Consider the following 12,715-nt stretch of genomic DNA (forward strand, 5'->3'; position numbering starts at 1 on the left):
CCAGTTAGATCCATATCCACTCTGCCAGCGTTGATTATAAAAGGTGCTGAAACACCTGCGGTCAAGATATGCTTAATAATTTGGAAAAACTGGCTTATAAAACAGTAAAAATGCAGTAAAAAGCAGAGTAGACACTGCCCTTCACAGACATCGAGCCCGAGTTGCCTGAGAACTCCAATCAAGTACCACTGCAGAGAATCAAATGGCAAGAAAACAAAAGTGTTTGACACAGGAAAGTAGGTAACAGAGGTGGAGAAAAACCCAAAACAATAAATAAGATTAACAACATCCCATAATATCCCATTGTGACATGATGCCACAGAAGAGGTAGTATTTGTGTAGAAATTGCAACTGCTAAACAACTCCACGGTGAAGGTACATTCCACGATTTAGAAAAACAAACGTAAATCTCCAAAGGCATGGCAGAAAGGCCAGATGAGCAAAAAAGGGGGCGGTGGGGGGGGGGGGGGGGGGCCGTGGGTGCAAGCAGGACTCGGTAGTACTAAATCTCAGGCAGACAGGACAGATCAAGAACATCACTCACCACTGGAGACCTACAAAAACATTTGTGAGCACCGGCTTGTGAAAGAACGTTGTAGCCTAGGCCTCGCAGGGTCAGAGGTCACCGCTACCCAGACATGCGCTTCTGGACACGGGCGTCCCTAAGGCCTCATGTCCATCCCTGAGCTTTTTGGAGGGTGCAGTGCACGTTCGGCGCCCACCCCCATCTGGACCTGAGCTCAAATACACCTGGTCTCCAACACATTCCTTCATCAGAATTCAACCAGCTGAAGGTGGAACTTCTGAAGGGCTGAACCCGGCGCCCCCCCTGTAGTCGGCATCCAGGAAGGAGACGAGACCCTGGCGGGCATCTGACAGGCTCTCCGCAAGAACGGGGGACGAAGCAGAAAGAGACAAAGGAAAAGCCTTCACTTCAAAGAACGTGGGGGAAAAAATCTCAAATAAACCCTCGCAGAAAATTCTAAATATTTGCAGTAACTATTCATATGGATTAAATGGAAGATAAACACTCGAGCTGAAGCCGATGAAACAAAATGAAAGAGAAACGGGCATCTAAGGCCCTTTGGCGCCACTTCCGTTGAAAATCCAAAAATGCCGGCAGACGGCTGTGGGCGTGTGACAGTGACACACTGAGGGGAAAAGGCCAAACGCGGTTTGAACAAACAGCTCGGATACAGCGAAGCCAAGCCTTTGGTATCGCTTGTCATTTTGTCATTGTCTGGTGCAAATTGTAAACACTTACATTTCTTTTTTTTTTGTTTTTAAAAAGTACATTTAGCATTTCTGGAATGTTCTTTGCTTAGACAATGGCTGGTGAGACCATTCAGCGCTCATCCTCGGGGAGGTGCTCTGGCACTCTGTAGCACCCCATCCTCTGCTGGGTCCTGAGATGATGTGCAGCCTTAAATCCATCCGCAGGAATCATCACTGAATCCACTCTCCTTCACCAACAGCCACACGTTTCCATTAAAGATTAAGCCAAATCCAAATTTTCCCTGGTTTGAACTTCTGAGTTTTGATATTCCAGATCATCAAATGTACTCTTCAAACCAAAGACTCCCTCCCCCCCAAAAAAAAATAATAAAAACAAAGGAATACAGACAAGAACGTGCCTACTGAAACAAGCTACAATATCCTAAAACCTACAGCTACAAACTCTACATGTAAAATCGGCATAGCGACATCTGAGTAACTTCCGAATGCAATAAAAATACATTCACTTTACCCTGTTTTAACACAAGTCCTAGAGGACATGAGAAAGGACCAATGAGAGCTCCGATGAGCTAATGAGCAACCAATGGGAGCAAGCGCAGAGCTGGGGGTGTGGTCATGGCATGGAGAGAACCGTCTTGTTTTCAGACCTTTCTCTAACCTACAGCCAAACTCTGACACACCTGGCAGATTTTACAAAATGCAAATCTCAAATTTAGCACTAAAATACTGGAAAGAATTGCACCCATCAATATTTCGTATGGGGAGGCAGGGCCAATGTCCTGTTTATAACCAGGCAGAAATGCATTTCAGGTCACAGAAAACCGACAGGAACCGGAAGCAGGTGATTCACCACCAGGTGAAAGTCACTGTTTGGACCCCCGGGGGGGACACTGACTCCAGCTCTGCGGCTCAGGGCAATCCCACCCATCTCCCCGACTGCAAGACGTCAGCTGCATCTGTCGGACTGGCTCATGCCTTTAGCAGGGCCATGGACGCTGGCCCTACACCACCACTCCTGTAGAGGGCGCTCAAAAACATCTTGCATAATATTCCTACACTTTGGTCAAAAAGCAAGGAGAGGAAAAAAAAAAACAAAAAAAAACAAGCAAACATAAAAACACACCTCACTCTCTTTCTCCCCCCACTCCCCTTTTTCCCCAGTCCAGGATTGTAGAAAATACCCGTATAAATTTTTTTTTTCGTTAGCAAGCCGCATGACAGCAGAAAAACGACAAGCAAACCTTCTGGGGAGCCAGACCTCGGCATACAGCTCTGCTATGAGGCAATCCTGGCACAACAAATAAATCTATCAACGTGTGTGTGTGTATATATATATTTATATATATATATATATAGCCTTTTGAGTAAATCTAAAATAAAAAGTGAATCTAATTAACCATTTAAAAGACTGAACAAATCAGAGGTTTCAGTCTAACTCTGATGTCTATTATATATATTTCCCGTCTTCTTAAGGCTTCCAGATGACACACAGAAGTAGAGAATATCATCAAGAAGCTGGTTAGCTTGATAGCAGTTGCTACACATCGAAGCTCATCTTCCCAGCCAAGGCCTGAGCAACCAGCCTACAAATCGCAATCTCAGAGAAGCTGGCCTGAATACATTCGAACCCGCGTTTTTCTGAAGACAGCCCAGTGTTTCCCATGATGCATATCTAACACTGGTCTAATCGGGAAACGCGGGGATTTTCGTGACAGTTGCAGCTGTTGAGCAACACTGCCGGATGTGGCGACTTTTTGGTTTAGGAGGAAAAAAAATATCGATAACAAAATTTAGACTGGGGAACATTTTCTAGAGAGGGGAGAAACGGTACCTGGAATAATAAAACTATGTTCATGAGGTAGTCTTACAATAAAACATAATTCATCTGATGCAATAACCCCGCATTACGAAAGAAATAAAATACATCTATAAAAGCTAGCCCTAAAATGGCAAAGCGGTTACATTAAACGATCAAACACACACTTGTAAACTGTGAAGACCGAGGCGTCATTTGTGCAGTAGTTTGTACAGAAGCGTGTGCATTGCGTAGGTCGTCATACATTCAGCTCTGTCGTGAAATAAATATAAAGAGATAATAGCTTAAAATAGCTGCTTGTCACATTCACAAAAAGGGGGGTGCAGTCCCCCTCTGGTCCCTCGCTAAGCGGGCTCGGTGGGCGTGGCTTAGTTCCCGGGGGTGGTGCCTGTGGTGATGCAGGGGGAGGTCCCTGTCCTGTAGCTATTCAGGCTAGACTTGCAGGAGTGCAGAACAGCTTTGAAGAGCAGGGGGAGCTGTTCCAGGGGCACACTCACCAGCTTTCCTGCGACACAGGAGACAGACAGGAGGTGAATCTAGGAACCAGCTGTACAGCCCCCAAATCAACCCTAATCCTCTGAACATCACACGCATCCTTTTTTACTCACGTGCATCAATAAAAAAAATTATTGAAATAAGTTACATTAAGTATTGCATATAATTAATTGCACGAGAGACGCGAAAATCCATAACCGTTTGCATGGGATGCCAGTTTATCACAGGGAACCGGTACCAGTGCATGCTACACTACCATGCCAGCTGATACTCCAAGATTCACTGTAGCCATGCGTGGTTAAGCCGAGGACGGGGTGGGGCGCCTGTGTGCGGTTAAGCCGACGGACGGGGCACCTGTGTGCGGTTAAGACGACGGACGGGGCGCCTGTGTGCGGTTAAGACGACGGACGGGGCGCCTGTGTGCGGTTAAGACGACGGACGGGGCGCCTGTGTGCGGTTAAGACGACGGACGGGGCGCCTGTGTGCGGTTAAGCCGACGGACGGGGCGCCTGTGTGCGGTTAAGCCGACGGACGGGGCACCTGTGTGCGGTTAAGCCGACGGACGGGGCACCTGTGTGCGGTTAAGCCGACGGACGGGGCACCTGTGTGCGGTTAAGCTAAGGATGGGGGGGTACCCATGTGACTCACCTGCAATGCAGCGGATCTCCGGCAAACACATCATAATCTCCGGAAACCGCTTAGGCTGGTGCGGGTACTTGTACTCCGTGTAGTCCTGACAGACGTACCAGTAACGCTTGTTCAGCTGTTCCAGCTGGGATACGTTGGTCAGCCCCCGAATATCTGTTTTGGGGGGAGGGGGGTGTTGGGGGACCCATCTTTAATGGCAGCACCTTATTTAACCACCTTAGTTATATTTCCCGTACCTTATATAGAATTCAAACTTAGAATGACAGAGGATAATGAAAGGCGGCGTCTTTGTACACAAACATATAAACATATAATACAAACACACACGACAGACACAGCACGAACACACACATACATTTACTGCTAACAGTTTATTTTAAAGGCCACAAATAATACAGTATTATACTATTACTTATGTATTAATTAACCACAAATTAAGTCTTAGTTACATACTGATCTCATGTTAATTCATCATTAATGAATTGTGACGCATGTTTTATCCAAAGCAGTTACTGTAACTATATCTGTTACTTCTGTAAACCTTTGTGAGCTACTGAAGGAAGAAGTAGTGAATAACAGGTTAAATACTGATCTCACCTTTGTTCATCATTAATGAATCCTGATGCATCTCATGTAACTGAGTTATATAAGTATTTGCACCTCACAGTCTTACCCTTTTACTAATAATACATTTCTTGTGGCTTTTATTCCAGCGCCGTGCAGTGCAGTGTAGTGCAGTGCAGTGTGTTTTTGAATATCATCAGCATGTTTGTGTTTTGAAAAGCGCTGTATAAATGAAATGTACAGGAAGCTCTCACCTTACGTCAACCAAAATGTCTGAGATACTTTGAGTTTATGAAGGTGCAAACGCTAAAAGGCAACATGCAATTGCAAGTAAATTTACACTTTGTTCATTTATTTATATTGCTCTTTAGTATTTATTCCACTATATTTTTTGCTTATATGATTATAAACAAAAAAAAATTACATAAGGGTTTGTGAGACTGGTTATATCATTTGGTTACAGCTTGTATTATTACTATTATTATTCAATATTTATATTATAAAGGGTCTGTGAGTGGTTTATAATAAGGTTATTAATCAATTATAAACAAGTTATAACACTGTTTTCTCTCTGGGACCTGGGTTTGAGTCTCCGCCTGGGTCACATGTGCGTGGAGTTTGCATGTTCTCCACATGTCATCGTAGGGTTTCCTCCGGGTACGCCGGTTTCCTTGCTAAAATTGCCCATAGGTGTGCATGTGTGAGTGAATGGTGTGTGAGTGTGCCCTGCGATGGGCTGGCCCCCCATCCTGGGTTGTTCCCTGCCTCGTGCCCATTGCTTCCGGGATAGGCTCCAAACCCCCCGCGACCAAGTTCACGATTCTGCTCTTTCACCGTCTCTGGGCTGCGTCTTTTTCCCCGGCCGCCTTAACTTCCCCGCTGACACTAACAAGCCACAGCATTAGGCTCCCTGAACCTCGAGTACCTTGGTTGAGGAAGTTGACGGCCTTCATGCAGACGTACTCTTCACTGCTGACCTTCAGCTGGTGGAACTTGCGGAACAGATATATCAGCCTCTCCATCACCTCCATGCTGTCCTCACTGAACCTGCACACATACACATGCACACATATACACACGCACATACGTACGTTATCAAAAGCACGATTCACGTTGCTCCCTGTTTGCAAGACTGTCCAATCAAAGAGAATCCCACATCCGTGCCCAGTCTGAATGCAGACCCAGCCATAGGCTCAGGGTGCTGATCAATACAGTTTACCTCTGAGCCATTGTGAGATTTGTTTCTTTAATGACAACTGCGGACTCTACAGTATTCTGATGCTACAGTTAGACCAGCAACCAGAGGAGGTGCTGAAATACCATCAACACCTCTACTTCCAGCGCTATGATGGATTTAAACCTGTTCAGCTTGGCAGGATAATCAGCTTCAGCACCCAAACCACCATCCTTAAGGACCAGGGACAAGAGAGAGTCTTACAGACCATCCACAGGTGGACAGTTTCGCAGGCCCAAGGTAAAACAGCAGGACCCAACTGTGACTGAATCCAGCTGCCAGTCTTTAAAGGATGAACAGGTAACTCACCCCCCCCACACCATGACATCATAGAGCAAACATTTCCTGTAGAGAATAAAGTGAGTGGGGTGGGGAGGGTGGAAACGATGGCGGGAAAAGATGGACGTCTACAGGAAATGAGAGTGATGCGATCGGGGTAGCAGACCTCAGAATGGCCCCATCCCTGCTAGGCGTGGCGATGAAATGTACAGCAGATTATCGTCGCTACATCGCTGGCTGTCGGAATGGTGCCCGATAAATGGTGTGGGTTATATAGACAACTGGCGGATGTTCTGGGGTAGGCCTGGGCTTTTGAAGAGGGACGGTATTCACCCCTCGCGGGCTGGTGCCGACCTCCTGTCTAAAAGCATAGCTCGTAGTCTACAGGCAAATCGCTGACCAACTAGAGCCAAGTCCAGGCGGCAGGCAAACCGGCATAACTGACCGCCTGCTGGTCGCTTAGAGTCGTCACCTAGGGTTCATTTCATTGAGACTGTGTCTGTTCCCCGCGTCTTTAATCATGGAAGACTATTCCACCGTAGTTTGTACTATAACAACTTAATAAAAATCACAATGAATCTAGAAAACAGTTGTGATGCAATATTGGACTTCTGAATGCAAGATCACTGACTCCTAAGGCACTATTAATAAATGAAATAATTACTGATTTTAGTCTTGGTGCCCTATGCCTTACTGAGAACTGGCTTAAACCGGGTGAATTCATGGCACTAAATGAATCTACTCCATCGGAATACAGTTATAAGCATAACCCTCGAGCAAATGGCAAAGGTGGTGGTGTTGCTGCAATTTTTCAGTCCAACTTAGGAGTATCTGAGAAATGTGGTTTGAGTTTCAGCACATTTGAAACTCGTTCTTAGCCTTGCTGGCTCATCTCTTTGTAGTTATTGACCCCAAATCGCCATTGTTATTGTGTATAGACCGCCTGGGCCGTACAGTGATTTTCTTAAGGAGTTTGCTGATTTTTTAACAAACCTGGTGGGCAGTACTGACAAAGCCGTTATTGTGGGTGATTTTAACATTCATATGGAGAAGGATAATGATCCTTTATAAATAGCGTTTGCAGCTGTTCTTGACTCTGTAGGTGTATGTCAGAATGTAGTCGGGCCTACTCATGTCTGTAACCATACCCTTGATTTGATCATTAGTCATGGCATCCTGGTGGAACATGTGTCTATTACGCCACAGAGTCCTCTGCTCTCAGATCATTACTTGTAAACTAGAAGTTTTCAAATCTGCCTGGAAAGAGAGCCTCTCTAAATACAGACAAGCACTAGTGACTAGCTCGGTCTGTGTATCTCTCCAGATTAATAGACATGAACAAAACCAATCCTAAATTCCTATTTGAATCCGTGTCTATGTTAACACAGAATTCTTCATTAAACTCGCAAGTCCCGCAAGCTCTTAAGAGTGATGACTTTATCACATTTTTTATGGTAAAATAACTAAGATTAGACAGACCATCCAGTGCACGTCCTTAGCTACTTACGACTGCCAGCCTCCTGCTAGCCCTATGCCTACCAATAATGAGACCTTTGAATCTTTAATTCCAACAAAACACTCAGAACGTTTGAGCTTAATTTTCTCCTGTAAATCCTCTACTAGCCTCGTAGACCCAATTCCTACAAAATTCTTCAAGGAAATTGCACTGCAGATTAGCACTAACCTGTTAAATGCGTTAAACTCATCTCTTAGGCTTGGATATGTTCCAAAACCTTTTAAAATGGCTGTTATTAGATCCATCTCAAAGAAACCAAATCTTGAACCTAGTGTTTTAGGAAACTATAGACCTATCTCAAATCTTCCTTTTATTTCAAAGATCATGGAAAAGGTTGTAGTTCGTCAGTTGTCCTCTTTCCTACAAAAAACTAATGCCAATGAATTATATCAGTCTGGCTTTAGACCAAACCATAGCACAGAAACTGCTCTAGTCAAAGTAATGAATGATTTACTTGTGGCTTCTGACCGTGGCTGTGTATCTCTGTTGGTATTGCTAGATTTAACTGCAGCGTTCGATACTGTGGACCATAATATCCTCTTGGACCGGTTAGAAGGTGTAGTTGGCATTACAGGGACAGCTCTTTCTTGGTTCCGCTCATATTTAACTGATCGCTATCAGTATGCCCATGTGAACAATGAATCATCCAAGGCCACAAAAGTTGAATATGGTGTCCCACAGGGATCAGTCCTGGGCCCGCTACTGTTTACCATATACATGCTACCTCTTGGTAACATAATTATAAATCATGGTGTTGGGTTTCATTGTTATGCAGATGATACACAGTTGTACATATCTGTTAACCCTGATGATACATCACTACTATCTCGGTTAGAAGACTGTCTATTAGATATCCGGTGCTGGATGGCAAAAAATGTCCTTATGTTAAACACAGAAAAAACAGAAGTTCTGGTAATTGGTCCCAAAGCTGCAAGAAATAAGTTTCACCACCTCAACATTGGTGGTCTTCCTACACAACCTAACATGGTGGTTAGAAATCTTGGCGTTCTTGTCGATTCAGATCTATGCTGTGATGCTCACATAAGAAGTATTACTAGAACTGCGTTTTATCATCTACGGAACATAGCCAAGCTTCGTAAGATGCTCTCACTTCATGATGCAGAAAAATTAATACATGCCTTTGTAAGTTCCAGACTGGATTACTGTAATGTCCTCCTTTCTGGTTGCCCGTCTGGATCCTTACATAAACTTCAGATGGTACAGAATGCTGCAGCCAGAGTTCTAACAAACACTAAAAAATTTGATTGCATTACACCGGTCTTATCCTCACTTCATTGGCTACCAGTTAAATCTCGGATTGACTATAAAATACTGCTATTAACCTATAAAGCACTGAATGGCCTTGCACCAGAATACCTTAGTGATCTGCTGACATCATACAACCCTCCACGCTTGCTTCGTTCTCAAGGCACAAGATATCTGTTAGTACCCAGGGTAGAAAGAGCTACGGCAGGGCTTTTTGGCTTACTCACTGGGGGCTTTGGGTGGGGGTGCTATAAAGCGCTTTGAAACGATTTAATGTTGTAATAATGCGATATACAAAAATAAATTTGTCGTTTGTTGTTGGTCATATATAGACCAGGATGCGGCAGAGTTGGTACCAACCAAAAGCAGAGTGTCCCCCCCACCTCATGAATTTTAGATTAACTTTTAACCGACGAGGTCTTTCTTCACCGTCGTAACTGCAGTTTGGGTCACTGCCTGCGCTGTGAAGCAAAGCAGCAGTAAATCAGCAGCCCTTTGCACGTCCGGGGTGGGCATGAGCCGCGGCGGGACTATAAATCCCACTGAAAAGGAGACGAGGGAATCGGGGGGGGGGGCTAATTTACACCATGGTGGAGCCCAAAGACGGCACCTCTGCTTCTGAAACCCGTGATATGGAACAGGAGCCTTAACCATTTCCCACAGAGTGATAGTCACAGTCCGGTAGGCGTCCTCACTAATGGAACCTGGCACCGGACCAAAATCAATAAATTCCACCTCAGTGGGAAGAGGGAAAAAGTGCATCCGGCTGTGTGAGGGCCCGCCGTGCTTTGGGAGGAGGGCTCTCATTCCTGCTCGGACCTTCCTGCCCTTAGCAGCTGAACGGTCAAAGCGAACGCAGCCATAACTCTACCGTTAATGTCATCAGAATGTTTTCAGTGTGCAGGAGAGAGACGAGAGGACGTGGAATCATGAGATGGTGCCCCCCCACAGTTTCACTGGCTCTGGATGGAGCAGATAAAAGACCCCGCCCCCCCCCCCAAACGGGGTCACGCCCTCACCCCTGCAGCTCGTCGTCGGACGGCGTGTACTTGGCAGTGACGTCGGCCAGGTCGCCGAAGACCTGGCCGCTGTAGATGGTCAGGCAGGAGAGCAGCAGCAGCTCCTGCCAAGTGGCGCTCAGCAGGCAGGTGTAGTCCTCGATGGAAAGCTCACAGAAGAAGGGCAGTCGCTTCACCCAGGAGATCTGCCGGAAGAGCAGCTCGTCTGCCAGCCGGCAGAGCAGGGCGAAGAGCTCCACCTGGGTCACCTTGTACCTGCCAAGAGGGGACGGCTGGGTCAACACCACCGGCCAGAGGCTTTGGGCAGGGGGTGCGGATGGACCGATACTCCACATGGTGTAAGGGAATCGATAAAGCAGCACGAGAGGGTGGATCAAAGAGAAGAACAGAGAGACGAAGGACAGGAGGAAAAGAGGTATACGACAGGAAAGTGTGACTAACAGCAAAAGTCAAAACATGGAGGAGTGGACAGGAGGAAGACAACCGGTCATCTTCATCAGTGTGGCACTGTCTTCAGCTTTGCAGCGTTTCAATCTGTGGTGCTTTGTTTACCCCTGGGATCGATCCATCCATCCATCCATCCATCCATCCATCCATCCAGAGATCATCATCAAGCACTCCCATCAGCCAAATCGACTAGATGTCTGTGTGTGACTCGGTGCGGCTCAGTGCGGTTGGGTTTGGCTGCGATGTGCAGGCTGCTCACCCGTCCTCGATGAGCATGGGGGTTCCCAGGGGTGCCATTTCCTCAGCGGCCACCAGCTGGGAGATGAGTGTTTGCGATTGGGGGTACAGGTTCCGGGGCTGGGGGGGCAGCAGGCCCGACTGCGCTGCTGCAGCGTAGCCGAAGAGGTGCGGCAGGAACGGGTAGTGCGGTGCCACCGGTGTGCCCATGTATTGTTCCCGGAGCGCCGATGAGTAGCCATTCATCTCCAGAGAGCGGCTGCGTGGACACAAAGACGACGATTCTTTCTGGAATCTACCAGCCTAATCATCTTTTAACACAAACCGTCTCAGTCATGGTCCAGTCTTTGTTTAGACTTTTTCAGACCATTTCTTTCCAACGCCTTTGTTTTACAAATAAAACTATTCTGACTATGTCACTGCATTGGTTTTGCCTGATGACACTTTAGATATTGGGACTTAAGGTGCCACACTGCTTATAGACCCTGAGTTGCATTTACTTGTTTCCATGACAGTACAGCCCCCCAGCTAGGCCAGTGAGGGGGCTACTCACTTTGATGACAAGGTGGAGGCCGGCGAGGGCTGGTTGCCCTCAGAGACGCCGTTGCTGGGGGAGCTGTGGTCGCTGTCGCCGTTGTTACTCCAGGTGTGCTCCGGTAGGCTGGCTTCCTCCTTGAACTCCTGGCCAGACATGATCCGCTCAATCTCCTCATCCGAGATCTGGGGAGGGTGAAGAGCAGGTGGGATAGGGAGGGTTAGATGAACACTGCCCAGCATGTTCTCAGGTCAAGATCTGGCATTTCTGTAAGAGAAGGTGCACACCCAGAAGTACACAGACGTACTCCAGGCACAACCCCCAACTCCATAGTGTTCCTCTGCAGGAGCTCAACGGCTGCTACACAGAAGTCCCAGAGCAGAGCTCAAAAGCTGATGTTCCAGAAAGTGAAGGTAACCTTTCCAGCAGACCGGTGCCTGCACTACTTGTTGCATTGCCAGACACCAAAAACTGGCTCATGTTTTGTCAAATGGGGGATCTGCCAGGGTCCCACATTCTTAAAGATGACATGCTCTACGGTGACGTCTAATGCAAATGGAGTCAAGACGACAGTGGCCTCCTCAAGGAACCTCGATACGTCACTCAACAACATTTGAGGCCCATAGAGAAAGAAGCAGGTGATGGACAAATGATTGAGCACTCACTAAGTCAACATCAACATCATCCTTGACTAGCTCAACGTCATGCTTGACTAATACAACTCAACATCAACCCCATGCTTGATGAGGTAGACACATGGTGGTATTAATTTTCCATTACAAACAGGCAGGAAATACAATACAATTTTCTAATACCATGGTATATAACACAAAGTCTTTGTGTGTTTTCCAAAAAAAATTTAAATCCCCGTAGTGATGTTGTAATGCCACATAGTCCTTCCAGCCTCCAGGAAAGGCTACTTCAAGCTGCTCTTTACAGTAGATGTAATGAGTTAGCTAGGCATCAAAATGAAAACGAGTGAAGGGGTCACTACATCTCCAGCAGGGCGCAAGGGTGTCAGTTCCGTTCGCAGAGGTGGCCATGGAGACAAGTGTCCGCAGGGAACGTACATGCTCCTTCAGTCCTGCCGCTCGGCGAACATTTCAAAAGCTGCTTTGAAAACACTCCGGAATAACAAAAATCCATCCCTGCTGAAACAGGATTTAGAAATCCCCCCCGGCCCAAGCCTTCCTCAACCCCATCTGCATTGACAGGCATTCAGAAAGCAGAAGAATACATGGTAGACGAGGGGGGGGGGAGAATCCTGGACGCGTGGATGCCATTCAGGAGAGATCACCTTTGTTGGGGGCTCCGCCGATTTCTCTCTGCCGTCGAAGTGATTATTATGTCAACATTGACCATTTCCCATCACTCCCAAAAAGACCCACAGACTCTACGGTGCATTAACGGTGCCCTCCATTCA

At 46.6% G+C, this 12,715-nt stretch overlaps 1 protein-coding gene across 3 annotated transcripts in view; it reads right to left on the reverse strand.

Moving 5' to 3' along the window:
- Window positions 1-475: 475 nt before the first annotated feature.
- Window positions 476-12,715, reverse strand: part of LOC125728327 (nuclear receptor subfamily 6 group A member 1-A) — a 27,240-nt gene continuing 15,000 nt past the window's right edge. For 2 of the 3 annotated variants that reach the window (XM_049005311.1, XM_049005312.1), the window contains exons 4-9: window positions 11,311-11,477; window positions 10,780-11,016; window positions 10,074-10,328; window positions 5,685-5,806; window positions 4,196-4,348; window positions 476-3,557 (exon numbers count right to left, since the gene is read on the reverse strand). In XM_049005311.1, coding sequence (XP_048861268.1) covers window positions 3,421-3,557; window positions 4,196-4,348; window positions 5,685-5,806; window positions 10,074-10,328; window positions 10,780-11,016; window positions 11,311-11,477 — 1,071 coding nt within the window. In that variant the 3' untranslated portion in view covers window positions 476-3,420. The remainder of the gene's footprint in view (window positions 3,558-4,195; window positions 4,349-5,684; window positions 5,807-10,073; window positions 10,329-10,779; window positions 11,017-11,310; window positions 11,478-12,715) is intronic. The other variant, XR_007389033.1, reaches the window with a different exon arrangement.

Source organism: Brienomyrus brachyistius, unplaced genomic scaffold, assembly GCF_023856365.1.
Source record: "Brienomyrus brachyistius isolate T26 unplaced genomic scaffold, BBRACH_0.4 scaffold237, whole genome shotgun sequence".
Lineage (NCBI taxonomy): Eukaryota > Metazoa > Chordata > Actinopteri > Osteoglossiformes > Mormyridae > Brienomyrus > Brienomyrus brachyistius.